Raw genomic sequence first — 23,559 nt, forward strand, 5'->3', positions numbered from 1 at the left:
GTATACGAACTTTACTGGACTCCTGAGATTCACTTAACATGTTTTGAATTAGACTTGTATATGCAAGATTAGATATTACCCATTTTCTTATTAAAGGTATGTGTCTCATTCCAAAATTGCTGATTTATGGCTTCAATGTATTTCTGACATACAAGTAATAGTCACATACATTAGTCTCCCCTTGAGCGTCTATGGTCTTGATTTTTATATTTACATGCACATGCAATCTCTAATGCTAGTTATCTCCCACTTCTCAGGCACAGACTAACAACCCTGGCCATTTGAAAGTAGTATGTGTAAGTGATGGGTTTTTATTTTTAACTGAATATACACAACAAACATATGCCTCACTGGCAATCCTTCTAAAGAGTAAAAACGGTCATTCTAGGTCCAAAAGTAGCCACTACTTACCACATAACGTATGTGCACCATGAACCACTAACACTGAGACTGCTAATGTTTCAGAGCTGAGACTTCACCAGAACCCATTTATCCTAATTAATGTAATCACGAGAGCTATTTATTTTGGGAAGTACCATACAGAGAGATCTCTAGAAACCATCTTTATTTTAGAGATAGCTGTAACTACTATATTGCTTTGCTAATTTACGTACAAAGATTTCTCTTATGTGGCCCCACATAAGAAATTATTTTAGACTATCTCTTTGAATATTGTAAAGTACAACCTAATCTCCTAAAAATAGGTGGTACTGTCTTCTCATTTTCATGCCCACAGTATTAGCAAAAATTATCAAATCATCTACATTAAACATTTTACATGACAAAATAGCTCTAATCCATAATTGTGTGAAATTGGATTGCTGAGGGTCCTGAGACAAATTATCTTAGACTAGCTTAGCTCCCTAAATGGCTCCTTACAGCCTGCCTCTCTACATGTGCTAACACCTTTTAACTAGGTAAATCCTTCTGGAATGTAAGAGTAGAGTCCTAGCTTCTTTTTATCAATCCCAAAATTAAGAATGACATTAGACAGTATCCAAGACCCATGGAAAAGATACTCCTGCTTTGCTGAAACCACTTTCTTGATGCTTTCACCAATGTATTGAAAAAGTGTCTTATGATTCTTTGTACTATTCCTATAAAAACTTCATAAGGTTTGTTATGACTTTAGAACGTGGTACCTGCAGTAATCTAAATCTGTGTTTCTGGACCAAAGTCACTCATGCTTAGATATAAAATAAATTATTTCTTACTCCTTTTTTGGTTAAGAGCTATGTTTTTGTCTTTTCACTTGAAAGTAATTATCAATTTTATCTTCTAACTCAAGATTCTAAACAGCATTCTTTTAATACATCTCCTTGTTGGACTGAAGTTATCCTGGGAATCTCCCTTCCTCCCTCTGGACCAACAGCAACTCTCAGCATCCTAAACTCAAGTCCTCAACACATTTCCAATAGGTCCCAAAACACTGGGTCAGACACAAAATGATTCCAAGCCATCTGAGAAAGTACCTTTTAAGCATTTTAAGTTGCCTTTCCTCTTAAAATATGAGTTACAACACACATACATTGTCATTTAAGCTCATTTACCAAAATGTAATCTGAGTGGGGCAGAAACAGGACAAAAGTCCTATGAAGTATTAAGTAATTTCTTAGAAGAATGTAGAACTTGAATCTTTGAGAATAAACAAAGGCATCAAGGATCTAGGTTCAATAGGCCACAGCATTCCATCAGCAAGGCTTAGAAAAGGAAATAGCAGGATTAGATACACAGCTACTCCTCCCACCTAATGAAAAAGCATCTGACTCTGACACCCTCCACAATGTAGTCCTTTTCCTTCCTGGGAGTTGGGGGGAGAAAACAGACTAATGGTGTCCTATTTGTGTTGTGCAAATACTCTTATCTCAGAGCTACATTTCCTAGCCTTTCTTGTTTGCTCAGAGGTATTTATTTCTACCTACTAAAATGTCCTAGCAGCCAGCTGGTGGTGGCACACGCCTTTAATCCCAGCTCTTGGGAAGCAGAGGCAGGTGGCTAAAATGTCCTAGCAGCCAGCTGGTGGTGGCACACGCCTTTAATCCCAGCTCTTGGGAAGCAGAAGCAGGTGGATCTCTGAGTTCACAGCCAGCCTGGTCTACAGAGTGAGATCCAAGACAACCAGGGCTACATAGAGAAACCCAGTGTCAAAGAAACAAAACAAAACATTCTAGCTAGAAAACTCACTCAACTTTGACTCTTGACCTCAAAACCTCACAAATGCTTTTCTCTAAATAAACCCTTACTGCCCCTTTCTCTGTGTCCCCCTTGGAACACCTCTCAGTCTATCCATACTACTGCCTCTATTACTCTCTTCAATTTTTATGACCAAGTTTATCAAGTGAACTTATCAAAATCTTCCATGAACCTGTCCCAGTTTTGTTTTTAACTTTAGTATCTAAAGTTGGTAAGTTCTCCTGCAAACTGGGTACTTTACAAACCTTGCTATCTTATGTCTTAGCTCATGTTAGTCATCCTACTTAGAAGATGTACTCAGACTTGGCAAACTTTTAAATCCCAGTTCATAATTCAAGTACCACTTTGGTTTCCCTCAAACACCCAGCGACACTATTATTACCTGAACTCTTGCTACTATGCAAATAAATCACTAGGCATTGTGTGAAGGAATGTTAGTTTGCTATCTCCACTGTAACAAACCTAGTGACTTAAAGCAACACATTATCTTAGGCTTCTGGATCAGAAATCCAAAACCATTATTCCTCCTTGCTCAAGGCAAGGACACCTCCCTGTCTTAGATCCTCAGTCATCTCTGTAAAGACTTTCCTTCAGAAGTAATAATTCCTGGTTGCAACAGAGTTGGCACTGCGAATAGTTTCCTGTCAGTTATTAATGCCTAGGACACAGTCAAGTACTTGCTTTCGCAGCTGGGCCATGCTGAGCGCTCTGAGGTCTACTCTGAAGGACTGATAGGACTCCCTCCCCGTGCATAAACTTTAGTCAGGCTATCATGGACACTGAGACATAAAGCAGTGCCTCACTAAGAAGCCCAGCCTTCGTCAAACTTGTCCATCTTCAGCTTTAGCTTTCCACATGCTGGTGGCCTCACAGTGTGAACTACCATGTTCCACTGAGCTCCTTTCTTGAGCTCCTTTCTTGACCTTGACTCTTGTCCTTGTTGAAATTGTTGCAAGCCCAATTTTAGCAAGAATCCTATTAGGTCAGTTGAGAGAGAATCTCCTGAAATTCTTCAAAGAATCTTTTCACATCAAACTATCCCTAGGTTGGACAAGCAAATCTAAGCTGGACTTGTGGGCAGGTCAGAGCTACTTCCAGCAAGTTCACTCACTCTCTTTAAAATGCACAAACCCTTGTCAGACCCCTTCCTTATGAGAAAAAAAAAAAAAAAAAAAGCGGAGTAGACAAGAAAAAAGTTGTATCAAATACCCTATTCTACACAAGGGTATCAAATAGCATTATCTCTCACAGCCATAGAGACATATTTCTGAGTTTTATCAGCACTGATAGCTTTCCTTCAGTCAATGGTAAATGGTATTTCATTACATCAATAAATCACACAAAAATACTGCCCTACTAGGCACAGCTGCTTATTCTTTTGGATACTGTGCTGGTGAGAGTTTGTCAATTTAAGCACCTACTTAAAAAAACATGATTCACTTTCTTGAACTTCATCAACAAATGTATTCCAAAGTAGTAGAACCAATTTAAATTTATACTCTTCTCTAACAATACAAATGTTTTCCTTTCACTATACTTAGATTTATCAGACATCATTGTTTGGGGAGACCTGGGAAACACTTAACACTTTGGTTTCTATTTCCCTGCAGCAAAGTGAAGAAAGCTTATTAAGCAAACACCATTCCAACAATACTAGAGTAAGAGTCGAGACTGCAACCTAGCCTTGGGACTTAGCAACAGTGAGGTCAGATTATTTTGACAAGGTGAGAGCATGAGCTTGACTGGAGATGATTTAAGAAAGGATGGACAGAAGGGAATTATAGACAAAGAATGCCTACAACTCTTTTAGAGATGTTTTGTTACAAATAAGAACTGAAGTCAGACCAGAAATAAGACCTAAGGAAAATAATAGTATTTTGATTTGGTTTCAAAAATGAGAATTCATTTTTTTTCACTAACAGAAATGGTGTAGTGAAGACAAGAATTGACGATGGTGAAAAAAGAGAATGAGGGACACAAGTCAGTACTGGCAGATCTGTGCAACATTTTTGTTAAACACTAATGAAAAAAATCAAAATCTGGATAAATATACATACCATATTTATGAAAGCTACCCATTCTCCCCAAATTTACATACAAGTTTAATAAGATTCTTTGTAGCTACAATCAAGGTTATTCTAAATTTATATGGGAAGACACCTGTTATTTTCTAAAAGTGAATTTTAAGAACTATTACATAGCAAAAGTTATCAACATTGCACAGGACTTTAGCCTTAGGCACATAGAAACCTGAGAAGCAGAACAAAACAAAAACAAAAAGAGAGCAGAAATTAAAACCCATTTATTTGCTTAACTACTTTTCAAATGCTACAAAAGCAATTTAAGGAGTTTGGTTAATAAATGGGCATCCATAGGTAAAAACTAAGGTTAAAAAAAAAACAATTTTTAAAACTCTATACAAAATAAACTCAAAACTTTCTACAAACAAATGTTAAAAGTACAGACTGAAAAAAGGCAGAGAGACCACAGGCCTCTAAAAAGTCGGCCTCACCAGAAAGTGTACTTGCCAACAGTTTACTCTAGACCTCTGATTTCTAGCCTCCACAACTGGAGAGGAAGGGGCTCACCCTGTTTAGACCATCCAGTCTGTGTTATTTTATAGCAGCAGCCCCAGTAAACAAGCAGGAGTTACTTCACCAAAGATACAGGAATGAAAATATTTCCTATCATTAGCCACTCAGGAAGTGGCTGGAAGGCAATGGCTTTATCACTATAAACAGCAGGATGGGCTAAAAGTGCCCAAAGGTGTGGTTGCGAACACCAGTCTTGTAATCCCATCACTCAGAGACTGAGGGAGGAGCATCACAAGTTGCTGGCCACCTTGGGCTGGCTACATAGGAAATGTTACCTAGGAAGGTAAGGGGTAGGGACCAGGCTGAGACGATGGCTCTGTAGATAAAGTAATTACTTACTCAAAGCTACATGGGTATGGTAACTTGCCTTTAATCTCCAACCCTTGAGAAATAGGGGTAGGTTCTCCAGCTAGCTAGGCTAAGTTCCAGGTTCAGCAAGAGACTACTTCAACATATACAGTGAAAAGCAATCAAGAAAACCAGTATCAACACACACCACATGGAAAAAAAAGAGTCATAATTTAATAGAATCTCTGCCTCCACATCTATTTTCAGGCTTGACATAAAATACCTAAAACCAAACCATCCTTGTCATCTTTGGCCTAGTTAAAACTTCCTCTACTTGAGTCACTGCAATATAGGTAGTTTGTTCCTCATTCCCTAATCCCAAATCAAACAAACCCAAACTGTTAACCATGACAAAACCTAATGGTCAGTTATCAGTGCCCGTGTAAATAAGCTCCTCATCCACGTGTGTTTGTTTTAAAAATACTCATGAACGGCAGCCAGTAGATGGCTTGGCAGATAAAGGTGCTTCCTGGGTAAAGCACCATCCAGTCTGTGTTATTTTATAGCAGCAGCTGGATCTTACACAAGGGTGGGAGACTTAACTCTTCTTAAGCTGTGACACATTTGACCACACACACATCATGCACATACATTCAATAATTTACAGATTTTTAGCTAGCAAATCCACAACCTTGCCCTTCCCCAGGAAGGTCAATGCTATCATACTCATCATCTTTAATAAAGACATATGAAAATGTCTCCTCTTTCCCTACTTCCAGTTCACCTTTAACCTCTCCTACTTATTACAAATTTCATCTGTTTAATGCATTCATGTCTTGCCCAACAAATAGCTTGACCCTAATTCCACATGCCTGTACAGCCAGGGCTCTTCTATAGAGTGCCAACTTAATCACAAAAGTAATCTTAAAATCAGACTGGAAAGAAGCCACAACAATGAATTAATAAAGCAGCAGCATCAAATACCAGTGAGGATGCAAAGAGTTTATCATTCTTTCTCAGCTGATGTATGTAAAATGCATAGCCAGAGTGGAAAACAGCTTGGGTTCTTAAAAACATTAACATACAACTGCCACGTGATCCACTAACTGCATTCTTTGGCATTTCCCCACAGAATTAAAAATGTATGTTTACACAAGTCTCAGTATACAAATATTTAAAGCCACTTTCATTATAGCTAAAAACTGGAAATAAACCAGGTACATTTACAATATATGTATAAAATGGGTTGATCAAGTGTTTGCTACATAACAAAGAAGACCTCAGTTTGTATCATCAGTATCCATGTTTTGTTTTGTTTGTAACTCAACAACATTAAAAGTTTAAAAATGCCGTTAAGGCTGAGGCATGCTTATTCAATTAACTACAAGCCATCAGTCATAAAGACCAGAGTTCAGATCCTTTTGTTATCCACACATAACAAAGTTAAAGTGCATGAAAACACTTATAAGCCTAACACTAGGGAGACAGACAGGAGAATTCATTCTTGGGGCTGCTCTGGCCGTGCAGCCTAGCCTAATCACTGAACTTCATGCCAATGAGACCCTCTCTCAAAAAACAAGGTGGACAGTTTCTGAGAAACAACCCTTGAGGTCCTCTGGTCTCCACATACAACACACGCAAGTTCACATGTGTGCACTTGCACGTGTGCACACACATTTCACCACAAGGAGCGTACTGGTTGCCCTTTAAAGGATTTTATAAACTTTACTGTAAAACACTTGTAAATAAAAAACATCACAAGCTACTAGGCATAGTGGTGACCACCTTTAATTAATCCCAGCTCTTGGGAGGCAGGGGCAGGTGGATCTCTGTGAATTTGAGGGTAGCTTTATCTACATACTGGTTCCAGGACAGCCAAGGCTACATAGTAAGATCCTTTCTTGGGAGTGGGGGGGATACAAACAAAGACATCACACACCAAAATTAACTAGACCTAGGCTATAGATCTCAATTAAATTCTATACACTTAAAAGTAGTCATTCTATGAAAGCTGCACTGTTTTACATTAGTTTTAGTACTTTCACTACTGAATCTCTTTTTATGCAGTTATCCACCAAAAACAAAAAAATCCAGAGACTTAAAACTAGGGAAACAATTAGCTTTATATCCTGCCATTACTCATGTCCATTCCATGCACTCAGCCCTTCCTCATTCCCTAATATTTAGCTTTTCTTGTTCTCATTTCTACATGTTACACTGTACCCACATGTATATTTGTTTACATACATATTTATGTTGTTGGCTAGATCCTGCATTTGAGAGAGAACATAATTTTTTCTGAGATTGTGTGAAGTCACTTAATAGTATGCTTTTTTCAGAATATGAAAATTTATTTCTGTGTTTCCATCACCAAAATTTATGACGTTGGTCTTTCCTTCTTGCTTTTGTACAGGGAGACACACCGGCTACTTTAACAGCTTTACAGCGGACTCCAGGAATGTCACCTACAGCGTGACCTTTCTGACCAAATACAGCAACTAGAACCTCATTGTTTCCCTCAATGAAGTTCAAACAGCCATCATTGGGCACAAAGGCTGTGATCGTCTCACCATTATTTTGTTTTGTTTTTTCGAGACAGGGTTTCTCTGTGTAGCCTTGGCTTTGTAGACCAGGCTGGCACTGAACTCACCTGCCTCTGCCTCCCAAGTGCTGGGATTAAAGTGCCACCACACCTGGCTTTTCTTGTTGTTCTTGATAAGCTGCACCCTGACATAGTTCCAGATAGCAGAATTGGCTGTTTGGCTTCAACCCTTACTTTTTCTAGCACAATTCCCTTTGTATGAGAAGCACCTCCAAAAGGACTGGACTTCAGGGCTGTGCCCAAGTAGGCTTTCCTGTATTCTTTACCAATGCCACTCTTCTGGTCCCGTCATCAGTGACTACAGAGCTTCCTGGCAGTATGGAAACCACAACACTTGCCCAACGGCGCCATGGGTCGAGAGAAAAAAGAGGCAGTGCAGGAAGGACCCACAAGGCCACTAATATATGTTTTTAAGTCTATCAATTTTCCTGTAAGTTTTGTGACTGCATTTTTCTTTAGAGCTGAACAGTATTCCATTTTTTTTTTAAGAACAGAAACAAGATCTTATGTAACCCAAGCTGGCATAGAACACATATATAACTCAGGCTGGCCTCAAGCTTCTAATAACCACTTGCCAGGTCCTCCCGAATTCTGAGCTTACAACACGTGAGTAACACCATGCCCAGCTTGAGTATTCACCATGTGCCCTACTGAATGACTGAGCTCATAGCTATAAACAGCATCACAACATAGTATCTACATATTGTTGTCCAAGGAACAAAAATGTAAAGAAGCATGGTTTCTACTTAATGTATGTGGCTTTTGTTCCACAGTAAGTAAAAAAGAAATTTTTGGAGACTTTTACAATGGTAAACACACATCTGTTAAAATCCATATAACCCAAAGAGTGAGCCTTAAATGTAAAGTACGCATTTTTCAGTGACAATGACACATTTCATTCGTAAGGTCCAGGGTTTACCCATGCCCCTCACCTGTCTGTATACGCAATTACTGCAACCAATACAAGCTGAAATACTGTCAAATGTACCTCTCTGTTGCTGTATACTGAAAAAACTATGAAGTGGAAAACAAGGAATATGGGAATTCACTGTATTTCCTCCTCAGTTTTGTAGAATATAACTTAAACCATAGCTAAAATAGCTTTTAAAAACTGTAGAAGATTAAAAACATCATAGATGAAGATATTTGCAGCCAGAGCTATCTGGTATCTACCAAGCAATAACCAACTTTGTAACTATCATTTCTATCACATTGAAGTATGATAAAAATACAAGAGCAGCCTGGGTTTATATGTAGTTCTGCTATTTACTAGCAAGTCTGACTTCCATATACATCATTTATCTCATTTGTAAAATAGGCACAAAAAGCAGTGAAAAATAAACACATGTAAAAATGTTTAGAATGATGCTAGCTCACTGTTGTATGTCAGTGTTAAAAATTATTGCTATTATTATGTATCACACTGAGGCAACAATATTAACTTGGCATTAGGCCTCAAACATTAAATGACAAATTAGTACCCTTCCTCTTCCTGTAAATAATTTTGTCCATGTATCAAATGAGTATTGAAGAGTGGAGGATGAAATGGAAGGGCGCTTATAAGAGTCTCCTTGTAACTTTTTAAAAACATACAACACAAACCCATATACTAAAGAATTCTGTATAGAAGCATGTTTACTTCCATACAGAATTCCCCTTCAGACCTGAGTATACACATATATTCTTCATCTAAACCATGTCCCCCATGAAGACAGTTCTGATGAAGTTAAGATATGAAAGATTAAGAGCTTTCAATATGTTGCTATATTCTTTAACATAAGTTTCTTGGAGTTTCAATGCATCTTCTGAGTCAGATGCTGGTAAGGTATGGGCCCATCATCTGAGTTTATCACCAGCTGTTACAAGAACACAGCATGCCTATTGCTTACAGCTGCTTTGATACAGCAGCACAGCCCAGCAACTGCTATGGTAACTGTACATGCCTGCTGCTCAGCTTACTTCATACCATCCAGTACCCAAACCCCAAGGACGTATCACCCACCTTCAGGCTGGGTCTCCCTACATTGATTAAAGCCAACCCAATGGAGACAATTCCTCAATGAGACTCTTTTCAGGTGAGTCTACATTGTGTCAAATTGACAACTGAAATAAACCATCACCCTGGGCATGGGGGCCCACACCTGTAATCCAGGTACTTTAGGAGGTGGAGGCAGAAGAATCCAGAACTCAAGATAATCCTAAACTATACAGTGAATTAGAGGCCAGCCTGGACTACATGAGACACTATCTTCACAAATGAAATTAAGATTTATAAAAGAAATACAGGACAGAAAAATAGCACTTTTCCCAGTCAAATAAAGTAAGAATTTTGGTTCTATTATTTTTCAACTTTGGATTTATAACTCTCCATAAATTCAATAATTTTTTCATTTTATATAGAAATAGAGACTCAGGAGTTATTATGCCTTTCAAATCTAAATTACAATTATATGATTTGGAGCATGTGTGCATCAATTAAAAAAGAAAAAGAAGCTGGAAAAACAGCTCAGTTGAGAGTACTTGCTGGTCTTCCAGAGGACCCATGACACTACCAAGCGCCCACATGAAACAGCTTATTAACTGCCCAGCTCAAGGGGTTCTGCCTCCCTCATCTGGCCATAAGCTTGCACACACATTCACACAATAAACTAAACAATAAAAATAAATCTTTTTTGTTGTTGTTTTTTTTTGAAGCAAAATCTCTCTGTATAACCCTGGCTGTCCTATAACTCACTCTGTAGACCAGGCTGGCCTCAAAAATCAAGAGCTCCATCTAACTGTGAGGGCTGGGATTAAAGCTGTGCACCAAGCCTAATTAAAAAAAAAAAAAAAAAATCCTTAAAAAAAAATGCATCCTAAGGCATGCTATCGAACACCTGCAAACATTAAGTCTGATGAGAGTTGCCAGTAACCTAACAGAATAAAACTTTGAAAGAAATTTCCTGTCTGCAGACATTAATTTATACACATAAATAATTGTAGCTCTAAATACTTAATAGGATGGAAAGTACAAATGGAAAAAAGACAAAGGCATCACTACTAAAGCCTGAAAAGAGAGATTTTATGAAGAAAGCCTGTGAGCCAGCAGGTAATGCTTTACTTCAACATTCAACCAAGACAAATCACAAGGGGAAAAAAATGGATAAAGACAAATGTAAAATAAAGCGTCACCATTTAAAACACACATGTTGTGGGGGTGGGGAAGGATGCAGTACCAGGTTCTGAAAAGCAGGGAAGGGAAGAAACCAGTAAGTGAACTCCCAGATAATCTAGGCTCGCCAGTCCAGTGCTGTCACATTTCTGAAACGGGGGCGGGCTCCTGTGATGTGCCAGCAGAAGGGGTTCTGTGACCTCCTTCTATTGAAGCACTGAGCGGATCTGCTGACTGTGCTCCCATGAAACAAGAGACTGCTGGGCTGCAGTCTTCGCCCCTCCTCTACACCCTCCTAACTGGTTACTCTGAGGGACGGGAACCTGACACTGCCAGCAGGTACTACTCCATTCAGCACCAACTTGGACTCCATCAAGCTTTTCACACATTTATGTTCCCAACTAGATCATTACTTTCTGGAAAACCAATTACCCATTTCACTATTTTAGCTCATATAATCTAAAATATTGTTGTGTGCATAGCAGTCAGATGTTCAAGTTGATTATCCTGACACACACATACACACACACACACACCCCAAAAAAATCACAACTTCAATCAGAACATCAGAGTTCAAAGAAATCTTGGGGCATCTCTTGGAAAGCAAAGAGCAGCTAAGCATTTACTAATGCAGGGTTACAGAGCCAGGACCAGCACCCTAATCCCCTGATGGCCAGTTTATCTATTTCCAAATAGCCTTAAATTCTTCCTCTGTGATAAAATGAATTACTGCCCATTTCAACCGAGCAACGGTAACATCCACTTCCCTTTCAGCATTCACTATGTGATATGCCATTGCCTTCAGAATGTCAGTCCAAATGTGTGGTAGCTGATTTTCAAACTACTAATCAACTGTACACTCAACAACTGAAAAAGGTAGGCCATAGCAGCCCAACTTTACAATGAGGAAAAGGCTGTCTGACCTCGATGACAGTAAACTGCAAAACCCTAATTTTAAAAGTATCCTATAGTACTTCTTCTTTACCTTAACCACACAAACACACACACACACACACACACGCACACGCACACTCTTCAATACAACACCTGCTTCAAATCTGATAAACAAGTATTTATTTACATGACTTACTAAATGAATGGCATTTCCTTTAAAATGAAGGCATTTCATTTATTCTTACCAAAAATATTTGTTTCAATGTCCATGTAACTGCATATCTGTCTAAAAGGGTAACGGTGGACAGTTTACATGCAAATAGGTGATTTAGCAACAGTTGATTCTATCTACCCATCTAGACTCTATCTATCTAGTTTGGAGGGGACACAGTCTTGCTTTGTGGCCCTCTATCTGGGAGCTCACAACCCTCCTGTTTCAGGTGTGTTCTACCATGATACCTCTCTCTCCTACATATTATTTATCCACTTAATAACTACTTAGAAACTATTCTGTGACAGCACTAAATCTATAGAAAAAAGTAAAATGCAACATTTCTACAAAATGCAAATCCAATAAATTAAAAATCCACATAAGCCAGGTGTGGCACCCAAGGTGTTGCACACCTTTGATCCAAGCACAGAGGCAGGCAGATTTCTGTGAGTTTGGGACAGGCCTGGTCTACAAAGTGAGTTCCAGATCAGCCAGGGCTACAAGAGAAACCCTGTCTCAAAAACCAACCAACCAAACATACCCCCACACACACAACAATAACAACAAACACATAAATTTCTCAATCACTCAAAAAAAAGCATCACTTCTGGTAGCAAATGGAAAAATGACCTTACCAGAGCACCTAAAATGTGTCCATTCATGAATTTTGCAGTTAAACATCAATATTTTCTAATGAACAAACAAAAGCTTAGAGAGGTTTTAACCCCATATCATTTAATTACCAAGAATTCCAACTTGGAATCAAGGACTGGGAAAGAGCCTCTGGTGGCAAAGTCCTCTCCTAGCATGTACAAAGCATAGCGTAGAACTACATAAACTGGGTGTTGTCGCTCATAACCATGATCCAAATGAGGATCTGAACTTCAAGGTCATTCTGGGTAACCAAGGGAGTTAGAGACTATAACACACCCAGCCTGGAAGAGGAAGATGGGGAAAGAGGAAGAGGCGAGATAAAAAAGGAAAACGGTAATTCCAGTAAGTGTAACTCCAAGCCTGTGTTCTCCATTATCTCCATTAGCCTCCTTAATGGACCATTAGTTAAGCATTATCACCCACCACCATCATCCCAATTCCGCAAACTCTAGAGAAATGGCATGTCTTCTTCTGCTCTTAACACACTGTAAGAAGCTTAACAGTACCAGGTCTACAGCAGGTGCAAGAAACTAAACCCAGAAAACAATGACGGTTTCAATCAGTCCCCAAAGTCCCAGAATTTAAGCTTACTAGACCTTGTGCATACTTAGTAAAAGGAGTATGTATCTTACCAATTTCAACTCTGAACAATAGGAAAGTTGACTATCTAGTAAAATACCATCTATTAAATAACAGGTGAATGACACCTAAACTCCAAGCTCTCTTATTATATTGAGCAATCTCTAGATTTATTAGCAGGTAAAAAAATAATAATAATAATAATTGAGACTCAATCTCACTATGTAGCGCTGCCTGGCTGGAACTTGCTTTGTAGACCAGTGTGACTTCAAACTCAGAGACACTACTGACTCTGCCTTCCCAGTACTGGACATGCAGTGCACTAATGCGGCCTGCAAAACCACGTTTAGGCTAACAGACAACACTCACTTTCACAGAGCAAAACGTTTTCCGTTTTGTTTACTGTTTGGTCTGTTTTTTTTTTGATAGGGTCTCATTTAGCTGGCCTCCACCTCATTATCTCGTTAAGGAGAGCTCAGAACTCCCCCAGCACCCTCCCTCTACCTCGAAACTGCTTTTGAGGGTCACAGCACTTTAAAATACAGAAAACCCTTTAAGTGCTTGAAATATACCCACAGATGAATAGAAATATTCCGTAACCCCAACTGCAACACAACATCTGAAAACTTTTCTGGACATATTTTTAGGGCCTAAGTGTAAACCAAAAGGAATATTTCTAATGCCAATTCTAAGATTTACCACTTCACTTCTTAAAAAAGTTTATTCTTACTGCATAGTTCTGTCAGAAACCCAAACAAGCCTTTTCTAATGAGACCTGCCCTGATACATGTTTCTAAGAAACTAATCTGTATATATGATCAAGTTATGAATGAGATGACTGAGTGTTAACGTGAGAACTTGTCCTTGTTATTCACAATTTAAAAACAAAACAAAACAAAAAGGCAAGATACAAAACCCAGAAAGAAATAAAATCCATCTAACGCAAAGTAATCACATTTGTTCACCTTGCAGCGAACACCACAGATTTGTGCAAAAACACTCAACCTCAGTTCTGCAGGAAGCCGCGCTACTCTTCCCGCCCCTCCCCGCGTCTCACTGTGCTCCGTTAAAAACAGGAATGCATCAAGGACCGCTTCCAGCTCCGAACCAAACACAAACTCGGCTACAAACTGGGCGGTAAACAACTACAGAACCGGACTGACATGGGGCAGAAAAGTGTTCACTCTCGTGAGAGGATACAAAAGAAACAGTGGGAAACGCGTTGCACTGTCTACCCTCCCCAACACACACCCCGGTTCCTAAACAGCGCGACTTGGTGGCAAGCTAATGTGTACGTGGGTTTATTCTCGAAAGTTCTGGACCCCCGTCCCTTTTCATTTTTTTTTTTCTTAATTGCTTACGGGCAAATACTAAAACACGGAAATTCGTTGTCCTGAGCGGAGAGTTGGTTGCTATGGCATCACTCTGCCCAAGAAACTACTTATCGCCCCCCGGACGAGCGAACTAATGTAAAGGGTAGTGTCCTTCGCCACTAAAAAGGCACGGAGAGGGGAGGGAGGAAAATAAAAAAAAATCAGAAGCAGATGCGCTTCCTCCTCCCCCTGGAGAGGCTTGGAGCGAGCCCGGGGGCTTCGCGCCTGAGGTTCCAAAGGGTCAGCAGGGCCCCGTCGCCTCTGCAAGCCCGCGGGCAGCGCGGCGACCCAACAGGACCATCCACAACCCCACCACTGTCCTCCAGGCACCGCCAGGGACGGCGTCCCAGAGACCGCCCCGGCCGGGCCCGCCCCGCTATCTCCTCCCCCGTTATCCGCCCGCCCGCCCGCCCGCGCTCGGGCCTGGCCTCGCTTCCCCAGCCTCCCCGCTTCCGCTCGGGCGCCTCGGACGCCGCCCCCGGCGGGGCCGAGGGAGCGGGAGACCCCGGCCCCAGGGCCGGGAGGCGCTCGACGCGGCCCCTCACCTCGGGGTGGAGAAGGGGCACGCAGCCCGTTTCGGTATCGTACTCATCCGGGCCGTCCGCCATCTTGGTGTTAAATCCCTCCTCCCGCTGCATGCTGGGAGAAAGCGTTTCAGCCTCGCGGGGCTCGGCGAGGCGGAGGGCGAGCGCGAGCCCGGACGAGGGCGACGAGGGCGACGCGGCCGCCTCCTCCGCCGCCGCCTCCCCACCCCGAGCCCCCGGGACGCCCCCTCAGCCCCGCCCGCCGCCGAGGGCGCGGGTCCCGATGCGCGTGCGCGGGCCCGGCCCGGGCCGGAGCGTGCTCTGCTGCACTGCGCCGGGGCAGCGGACCGCGCTGGGCGTGGGCGCTGCGGCCCCCGGGGGCGGGTCCCGGTCAGAGGCGGATGCTGCGCGGCTGCGGCCACCGGGGAGAGGCGGCGAGGGAGCGAAGACCGGGCCCCAGAGCTGCACGGTGTCGGGCTGGGACCCGCACCCCTCCTCGGGAAGCTCAGGGGACCTCGGGCGTGACCCCTGAGATCAGAGATGCCTTCTGCCCCTCGCCTCCTTCCCTGTGCCTGGGGGCACCCGGGGAAACCAGGACAAAACCTGGCTTTCCTGGAAAAGCGTTGGTTAGGTGATCCCTCCTTGCCCTCTTGGCGATTGAGCTAGTGCATTTTTCAGTCATTGTTTTTACAAGGTCAGAGTCCCACACGTTCCCATCTGCTACAGTCTTATTTGACCCGGGAATTCAGAACTGAAACCTTTAAACCGAAAGCACTGGAGTGTGACCTAGATAAAAATGACTAAAGCCATCTTTAAGAGGATATTAGGGCTGGGAGGGAGCTGACCGAACAATTGTAGAAAGGATTTGTTTCTGGTTTGGGCTGCTAGGGATTGTAAATCTCTAAGGCGCGGGCGGGAGGCGGGGGTCACATTTAGCGGAGAGCGGTAGTGAAACGTGACTGATTAGAGATCCTGGCGCTAACCAGTCTCCTAGTGAAGCTAAGTCAGCTAAAGATCACCAGGAAGAAACATGCAATCGGACAACACCAGATTTATTTGTGAATCGGGAGAAAGGCACGCCAGGGGAGAAAAGAAGGGGGAGATGGAGGAGGAAACCCCTTTGTAAGGTTTAGGTTCCCGCCAAAAGAATCTGAGGAGGGTCTAGGGAGAGCCGTGATCGGTTCTGGATTGGACATCATCGAATCTAAGGAGTTGAGGAAAAACGGGGAATAACAAGGCGTTGGATGCGGTCATGAGGCTTGGACGATTAAATAACTGGACTCTCCCAGGAACAAATAAAAACGACAGAGGAGAGCTAGTATTCGTTAGCAAAAGAGCAGTAATCACTCAGAAAAGGGTAAAATGTGCTTTTTTATAGCTTCTTCTGGTGGGGAAAAGAGGCGATCGCTATTCACTTTGGAGCTGGCTGTATCTCTGTGTATCCTCTCAGCACGGCTCTTCCTTCCGGCGTGGACCGATTTTCATTATTTCATTCCTGGCAGAAACCAGGAATCGTGCAAACCTAAACAGAATTTCGAGTTCTCCGTTGACAGCGCCAAAACTGTTTTCTTTCAAATTTTTCTTTTTTTTACATTAATTACATTTTATTCGCTTTGTATCCCAGCTGTAGCCCCCTCCTCCATTCCCTCCCAATCCCACCCTCCCTCCCTCATCTCATCTCCTCCCTGCCCCTCTCTAAGTTACTGATAGGGGAGGTCCTCTTCCCCTTCCATCGGACCCCAGCTTATCAGGGCTCATTAGGACTGGCTGCAATGTTCTCCTCTGTGGCCTGGCAAGAGGGGGTGGTCAAAGAGCCAGCCACTGAATTCATGTCAGAGACAGTCCCTGTTGCCCTTACTAGGGAACCCACTTGGATACTGACTTGCCATGGGCTACATGTGAGCAGAGGTTCTAGGTTATATCCATGAATGGATGTTGGTTGGAGTACCAATCTCAGAAAAGACCCCTGTGCCCAGATATTTTGGTTCTGTTGCTCTCCTTGTGGAACTCCTGTCCTCTCCAGGTCTTACTAACTCCCCCTTCTTTCATATGATTCCGTGCACTCTGCCCAAAGTTTGGTTATGAGTCTCAGCATCTGCTTTGATACACTACTAGGTAGAATCTTTCAGAGGCCCTCTGTGGTAGGCTCCTGTCCTGTTTCTTATTTTCTTCTACTTCCAATGTCCATCCCATTTGTCTTTCTAAGTGAGGATTGATCATCTTACGCAGGATCCTCTTTCTTGCTTAGCCAAAATTGTTTTCAGTCACATGTCAACATGAACAAATTCCTTTTTATTGGAATATTCCAGGCCGAAATCTCTTTACCCTTAAGCCTTTTGTATTTACTTAAATCTAGAGAAAACAGTAAAGAAAGGAAGTCGATGAAAGAAACAGTTGAGAGATTGTGGCATTAAAACAAATAAAAATCCCACATTGAATGAAATGAATAAGGAAACTAGGTGCAGAGAACAACAACAAAAATTTCATGAATGCCTGTGGATTAGAAGAATTAGCGCAGGTGAGAGTTGGGGGGCAAGGGGGATTAGTCAGAAAAGAGGTGTTCAGCCTGGGAACCTGGGGTTCACAGAGGGCTTTGGTAGAAGGGTCAAAGTCAAATTGAGTCATAAAAATCCACCATTTAGCCCACACGGTAGTTTGTGAATTTTCAAGATGTAGTTTAACTAGATACCATAATTAAATAAATCAAGAGATTTCAACTCTTTAAAATATACATTTTTGGCTCATTCTTTCTGTCCATTGTGAGTTGACGAAATTCCTCCCTATTGTTCCCACCACCGTGATGCTCTGCTTCACTTGGCCCCAGGATCAATGAAGACAAAGACTACACACTGAAACCTCCAAAACCACAAACACAAATAAATCCTTCCTCCTCTGAAATTAAAAAAAAAAAAAAAAACAAAACAAAAAACAAAACAACAACAACAACAACAAAAAAAAAACAGTCTAGGTCTCTATCTGGAAAACTTAGGGCATCTGAACCTCCCTGCTCAGCCCCTGCTGCGCATAGACCTGCTTTATTCATCCTCATTTTCTGACTAGCTATTGGAGACATTCACAATCTGCAACTCTTATAGGAAAATATTAATACTAAAAGTGGATAAAGGGAAAAGGAAACCGAAAATGAAAAATCTGTGTCTTTGTCACTGCAGTAAGGCTGAAATAAATAACCACTAAAGGGACAAGTGACGACCCGAGAGCAACAGAAGTCATTCTCACTTCACGTGGTGGTGTGTTCCAGAGGTAGGGTTTATGAGCCAGCCTGGGCTTGGCTGCATGGCTGTCTCAAAACAAGAACAGCAACAAAAAAGAGCAGCTGGTCTTGGAAGAGCATGTCAGCCTGGACTAGGTTTAGTATGGGCCAAAATGAAACAAACTGTTGACTCTCCTCAGACCCCTATTGTTAACTACAGGATTCTTATCTACAGCGCCTAAATCTGAGGTGATATTTTTAAGGAACAGTAAGCACAGCCGTAAGCATACAGATTGCGTCGTTGATGAAAGGATTGCTTCCATAGATTAAAAAAGAGGAAGAACCAAGTTCAAAGAGAAACAGATTTGTTAAGGAGAGCTTAGTGAAGGGGGTTTAGGGACAGGAAGGTTGGAAGGAATGGGCTCCAATGATGTGGGTATGGTTTCGTGGGGAACCTGAGAGGCAACTCAAGCTAAAGACAACTTTAGCCATCATCTAATGCTTGTTCAATTTTACCGTTTCACAAATGGGCAAATGATGGGAGTAGGAACCTTTTAAAGTCGCAGAACCAGGCTGTAACAATCACATCCAGGGGCCTGAACATCCCAGTCTACGACTTCACCACCATCCCGTATTTCCTCTGATGTAATTATCTGCAATGAATTATTTGGTTTATTGGGTGATTTTAAAAAACATGTGTGGGTATGTGTGTCTGCCTACGGGTACATGCCTGTGAGTGTAGCTGCCCATGAGGGGCAGAGACGCATTGGAGCCCCTGGAGCTGGAATCAGAGAGGGTTGTGAGCCAAAGAAATGTGGGTTCTAAGGATCCAAACTCGAGTCCTCTGGAAGAGCAACAAATGTTCTTAACCACTGAGCCATTTCTCTCGCCCCTATCCTGTGTTTTGTTTTGTTTTTCAGCTATGTTAAGAGTATTTAACCTAAGCTCTGACTGTTAACTGCCCACACAGCACATTAACTATAGATACAAAGTTGTCTAGGTCCCTAGATCTCATTCGGAAGGTGGTACACTTTATACCCACTGAACAGCAGCTCCCTCTTTCCCCACCCTAGCGCCTGCCAACCACCATGCTATTCCTCTTGTAGCAGTTTCACTGTCTTTATATTCCTTATATAAGTAGAAGCCTGCAGTGTTTCTTTCTATGACTGGCTTATTTCATGTAGCATGATGTAATCCCAAGGTTTATCTGTGTTGTTGCACATGATAGCAATTTCTTCTTTTTAAGAATGAAATGAGATTCTACTGTATTTGCACAGCATTTTCACCCCTCAGAGAGTGTTTACATGTTCTTCATATCCTGTCTCATATGAACAATGTTGGTTGAAGTGCAAAATGGTGCAGAAATATTCTGTTTTCTATGTAAGTGTTTATTTTTATACACACACAAACACACACACTGGGTTTATTAAACTGGCTTACAGGCTGTAGTCCAGCTAGTCTGATAATGGCTGTCCACCTATGGAAGGTCCAAGAACCCAGTAGTTGTTCAGTCCTCGAGGCTGGATGTCTCAGCTGGTCTTCAGTATACAACAGAATTCTGAAGAAATGGGCTCGCATTGCCAGGGAAGGAATGGACTTGCCAGCAAGGACTAGGGCAAGCAGGCAAAGAAAACCAGCTTCCTTCTTCCATGTCCTTTAGGCTGCCCACAGAAGGTGTGACCCAGATTAAAGCTGGATCTTCCCACCTCAAAAGATCCAGATTAAAAGTGGGTCCTCCCATATCCAATGATTTAATTAAAAAAAAATCCCTCACAGGTGTACCCAACTGCTCAGATTTTTGTTAATTCCAGACGTAATCAAGTTGACAAACAACAGTAGCCATCACAAGGGTTCACATTTCTCCATAGCCTTGCACACACCTGTTACTTTTTCCATTTCTGTGCCTGGTAGCCTGGTTGGTTTTTCTTTTTTGGTGCTTTATGTATTTATTAGGTTACGAAGTAGTAGGTTTTCTTTCTAGTATTTTTGTAGTTTCCCCGCCACCCTTTGTCTCTCCCCTATCTCCTTTCGCCCGCTTCCTTGATGTACCGTTCACCTCCTGGGGTCTTCTTTCCATTTTCATATTCATGTGCTCTGTTGCTTTCCCGCCTCCCCACTTAAAGCCTTCTTTTTTTCCCTCACAGGTCATTTTCTTGTTTCCTGGCCTCTACCCACACTTACTCCCACCTATATGTTCATAATTAACTGTGAGAAGCTTTTCTGGGATCCACGTATGGTAGAAAACATACAGTATCTGTCTTTCCGATCCTAGATTACCTTAATAAAATATTTTCCAGTTCCGTCCACTTTCCTGAAAAGTTCTTGGTTTTAATTTTCTTTAATGGCTATTTTTAAATTCCATTGTGTACGAATACCATGTTTTCATTTTCCATTCATCTGTTTTGTGTATCTAGGTTGTCTCTGTTCCCTTGTTATTGTAACTAGAACAGCAATAAACATGCATGTGCAGTGTCTGTGGAAGAATACAGCGCTTTTTGAGTCTATACTCGGGATGGTATAACTGGATCCCATGGTAGTTTTACTTTGAGAGGCCTCCACACTGATTAGTGACTTCACTCACTTATAGTTTTTGTTTGTTTGTTTGTTTGTTTTTTGAGGCAGAGTCTTGTAGCCAAGAGTGTCCTCAAACTCACTGTTTAACTAAGGATGACTTAAGCGCATGGTTTGTCCACCTCTCGAATGCTGGGCTTGCACCTGAGTGCTGCTATACCAGCTACTTTTTGATTTTTGTTAGTGTCCATCCCAACCAGGGCGGGGCTTTCATGTGAACATCTCTAACAGTCGCAGTTCGGGGCCTCTTTCATGAAACTGTTGGCCATTTGCGCTGTCTTTAGAGAAGCGCTTCATCCTTAGCCCATCTTTCCTGAATTGCCTCGTGTCTCTACATTGAGTTGTAGGAGTTCACTGCCCGGTTTGGATATCCGCTCCTGAAGTATGATTTGCAAATATTTTCTCCAATTCTGTAGGCTGGTTTTTCACTTTGTTCATTGACAGTTTTTCTGAGTAGGTGGTGTATGGTTCAGGATAAGCCTGCTTGCCTTTGTTCCTTGAGCTTTTGTGGTGTGTCTGAGGACTCAGCTTCACATGCTTTCTTCTAGCAGTTTGTGGAGTGCCAGGTACTGCATGTTCATCTTATTTTGAATTGATTTTTGTGCAAAATATGAACCTAATTTCATTCTTTTGAACATGGAATATGATTTCCTCAGAATCATATCTCTTTCCCTCTCTTGTATTTTTGTACTATGTAGAGACTTTATAGTCCCATATGAATTATGAGTTTTAGGATTTTTTTATGCATCTACTTGGTTAAGAAAGCCATTGGGTTTTTAAGGAATGCATTAAATCTGCACATCATTTTCAGTAGTATGGATATTTAAGCAGTATTATTTTTTTCAAAATAAACACATGAATGTCTTTCCAGATAATTGTGTCTTTCTTAATTTCTTTCATTAATTACTTGTAATTTTTAGTGTAGCATACTTTTATTTGCTTAGTTAGGCTTCCCTTTTTTTGATGGCTATCACAAATGGTACAGTTTTCTTAATTTTCCTCTCAAATAGTTTATTGCTAGTGTATAGAAACAAACAGATGTTTGTTTGTTTGTTTGTTTGTTTAAAGACAGGGTCTTGTTCCATAACCCAGGCTACCCTGGAATTCAGAACAATTCTCCTTCCTCAGTTCCCTGAGTTGCTAGGGGTTACAGGTAAGAGCCACTAAGGCCAAACTGATACATGATTTTCATTTGCTGATTTTGCATCATGCAGCTTTATTTTTTATTCTAACATATGGCAATTAAACATTTTTCCTGCACAAATGTTGGAAATAGTAACCATAATATAGGGATAATTTTAATTTTAAAATTCTTAGGTTCTAGTCCTTCGATATATTGGACTGGCTAAATTCTGTTATGTAATCACAGTGCTTTGAATTCTATGAAGTATATTGATGATCAGATTTCTGTGTAAGCCACTGTGAAAATTTCTGTGTGTCACTGGAACTGCCAGCATTAGAACTAAAAATACTGCTACTTAGAACTAGGTTGAGTCAAGGACCCACCTGGAACAACTGCTTCAAATGAAGTGTGGACCATTTTTTTTTCTCTCAAATTAATCATTATATGAGGGAAGTATTTTTTCCTCATAATATTTTTTTTCTTCAGTATTAATCATTGTTATATATTGGATTAAACTCAAAATTTGAAAGAAATGAGTGTGGAATGAGTGTGGCTGATCAACTTCTAAGAAGACCATTTAACAGGAAACAAAATACACATTATACCTAAGCTTTTAGGAGAAACCAGCAGGGCTTCCTCAGGGACGCCCCATGCCTGTTCTGTTTACTGCTACCCAGCTCCTGTCTGCCTCTCTTCATTGCCATGTAGTTGGTCACTTCTGTTCCCCACAGTGACCAATGGACTCCAGAACTCGTGCCCATATGCCTTCCACCCAGAAAGCTATTACTGGAGGAAATGGCCCTAGCTACCTGGATTCACTGTCTTCACTTCTGTTTTAGTCACTGTGAAGAAACACCATCACCACCAAGGCAACTCTTAGATAGATAGATAGATAGATAGATAGATAGATAGATAGATAGATAGATAGATAGATGGCATCTAACTGGGGCTGGCTTACAGTTTCAGAGGTTCATTCCATTATTATCATGGTGGGGAGCATGGTGGCATGCAGGCGTGCACCAGAACAGTAACTGTAAGCTACATCCTGATCCATAGGGAGAGAGAGAGGAGAGAGAGAGAGAGACTCTGAGCTTGAAATGGGCCTTCAAACCCCCAAGGCCCACCCCCAGTGACACCCTTTCTACAAGACCACACCTCCTAATCCTTTTAAATCCTTTCAAATAGTGCCATCCCCAGGTGACTAAGCATTCAAATATATGAGCCTGTGAGTGTCATTTTTATTCAAACCATCATACCATCCCTGAACCTAGGACAAATTGGGCCTGTGATTCAAGCACACATAATTAATTAGAAATGGAAAGAGCTACAGCTGTGATGCTTAGGGTAACTAGATTTGGCCATGCTGGACCCTTGCTAGTATTCATGTTCAGGGGTTCATTGGGATAAGATGTTGGGGGTTGTTAGCCAATGTGAGGTCACTTCTAGAAAGTTCTTCAGCACTGCCCCTTCTCCAGATCTCTGCTATTAGAGGGACATATATCAGGAGCCTCAGGTTCTTTTTTCTGTTGTTGTTGTTGTTGTTGTTGTTGTTGTTGTTTGAAACAAGTTTTCTCTGTGTAGACCTGGTTAT

General features: G+C 41.5%; 1 protein-coding gene and 1 pseudogene across 1 annotated transcript in view; both read right to left on the bottom strand.

Annotated features, from left to right (window-relative positions):
* Positions 1-15,296, bottom strand: part of Zdhhc17 (zinc finger DHHC-type palmitoyltransferase 17) — a 58,747-nt gene extending 43,451 nt beyond the window's left edge. The window contains exon 1 of the mRNA XM_060378036.1: positions 15,085-15,296. Coding sequence (XP_060234019.1) covers positions 15,085-15,177 — 93 coding nt within the window. The 5' untranslated portion in view covers positions 15,178-15,296. The remainder of the gene's footprint in view (positions 1-15,084) is intronic.
* On the bottom strand, positions 6,378-8,497 carry LOC110562282 (small ribosomal subunit protein uS12-like; annotated as a pseudogene).
* Positions 15,297-23,559: the final 8,263 nt, after the last annotated feature.

The sequence above is a fragment of the Meriones unguiculatus genome, chromosome 2 (genome assembly GCF_030254825.1).
Source record: "Meriones unguiculatus strain TT.TT164.6M chromosome 2, Bangor_MerUng_6.1, whole genome shotgun sequence".
NCBI lineage: Eukaryota > Metazoa > Chordata > Mammalia > Rodentia > Muridae > Meriones > Meriones unguiculatus.